This window comes from Octopus bimaculoides, chromosome 4 (genome assembly GCF_001194135.2).
Source record: "Octopus bimaculoides isolate UCB-OBI-ISO-001 chromosome 4, ASM119413v2, whole genome shotgun sequence".
Lineage (NCBI taxonomy): Eukaryota > Metazoa > Mollusca > Cephalopoda > Octopoda > Octopodidae > Octopus > Octopus bimaculoides.
In genome coordinates, this window is record NC_068984.1 from 125,970,263 (window position 1) to 125,971,853 (window position 1,591).

The window sequence follows — 1,591 nt, forward strand, 5'->3', positions numbered from 1 at the left end:
CATCTCATGTGCCACCCGCACAAGAACCAGTCCAGGGGCACTGGCAACGATCTTACTTGGCTTGCCGGGTCTTCTCACGCACAGCCCATTTCCAAAGGTCTCGGTCCGTAGTCATTGCCTCGGTGAGGCCCAATGTACGAAGGTCTTGCCTCACCACCTCAGCCCAGGTCTTCCTGGGCCTACCTCTTCCACGGGTTCCCTCAACTGTTAGGGTGTGGCACTTTTTCACGCAGCTATCCTCCTCCATTCTCACCACATGTCCATACCAGCGCAATCGTCTCTCTTGCACGCCAGATTTACACAATTATTGCCCTATAAAAGAACTCAGAAGGTTGGGCCTTCAACCAGGCCTTTTGCAATACTTGTAAAACCAGGAACTTTTCAGCACCCCCTCATATCTGATTTCCACAGTAAAAGGGTCAATTACAGATCTGCTGTATCAAGGTTCACTTGGAACTATTGTTATTACTACCCGCTCTCCCTTTCATTAGGGTGTATATCTCTCATGTCTTCTTTTTTTTTTTTTTTTTCTCTGTTTCAGAGATATCCAGAGTTATTTCTCACAGATTGGTATATGGATGGTAAACATGGAATCTAGCCTGTCTCGAGGTTCTTCAGTCATGCAAGAACTCAACAATAGGTGTAATCTGTTTATTCAGGTAAGCCATTGCACCTTGTAGTGTTAATGTGTTCAGTGGTAAAATAGAGTATAATTAATTGTACCTTGCTACTATTATAGCCCTATCTTCACCTGCATTCAAAATGTTCAGCCTCCAAAATATTAGGTACCACTGTTTTACCATATTTGTTTGCTTGATAAATTTATGAATGAGCCCTCTAGTGTTTCAGAAACTATTAATGCTAGGAAGAAGTTTTCTCTTTTTCTCACTAATTTTAACTATGTGTGGTCGTGTGATAAGAACTTTTCTTCTCAACCGCAATCACATGGTTTCTATCTATCTCTCTATCTCTTCACCACACATGCATTATTTCTCTCTCTCGCTCTCTCTCACTCTCTCTCTCTCTCTCTCTCTCTCCCCCTCTCTCTTTCTCTCCCTCTCCAACACACACTTAGCAGCTGTCCATCAACCCCTCAGGTCTAGAAGCCCTGTTCTAATCTATGTATGTTATGGCTTCTTGTCAAAGAATAATTGCTAATATAGCACCTTGTGCATTGATTTGCCCTGGGGCCTACAATGCTGCTAAGATGGCCTTGTTTCCCTTCCATTATGTCTTCCTCAACATATCTCTCCGCATCCCCTCCGTCCCTTTCCTTACTGATGTCTTTCTCACTCTTCCATCTTTTTCTCCTTCCTCTCTTCCATATATTTTCTTTCTCACCCTTTTTACTCCTTCTTTCCCTCCTTCTTCTCCATTCAGTCTCAAACCATTCCCAAGCTTCCCCACCTATCTCTGTCTGCCTATGAATCTTCTACTACCTGTCTATCTATCTATCTATCAACCATCTACTATTTCTCTCTCTCTCTCTCTCTCTCTCTCTCTCTCTCTATCTATCTATCTATCTATCTATCTATTTATCAACCATCTACTATTTATCTATCTGTCTATCTAGCATCTACTCTCTCTCTCT

General features: G+C 42.5%; 1 protein-coding gene across 2 annotated transcripts in view; it reads left to right on the top strand.

Annotated features, from left to right (window-relative positions):
* Positions 1-1,591, top strand: part of LOC106871553 (WASH complex subunit 4-like) — a 53,054-nt gene that overhangs the window by 24,973 nt on the left and 26,490 nt on the right. For both annotated transcript variants that reach the window (XM_052967463.1, XM_052967462.1), the window contains exon 9: positions 542-659. In XM_052967463.1, the coding sequence (XP_052823423.1) occupies positions 542-659 (118 nt within the window). The remainder of the gene's footprint in view (positions 1-541; positions 660-1,591) is intronic.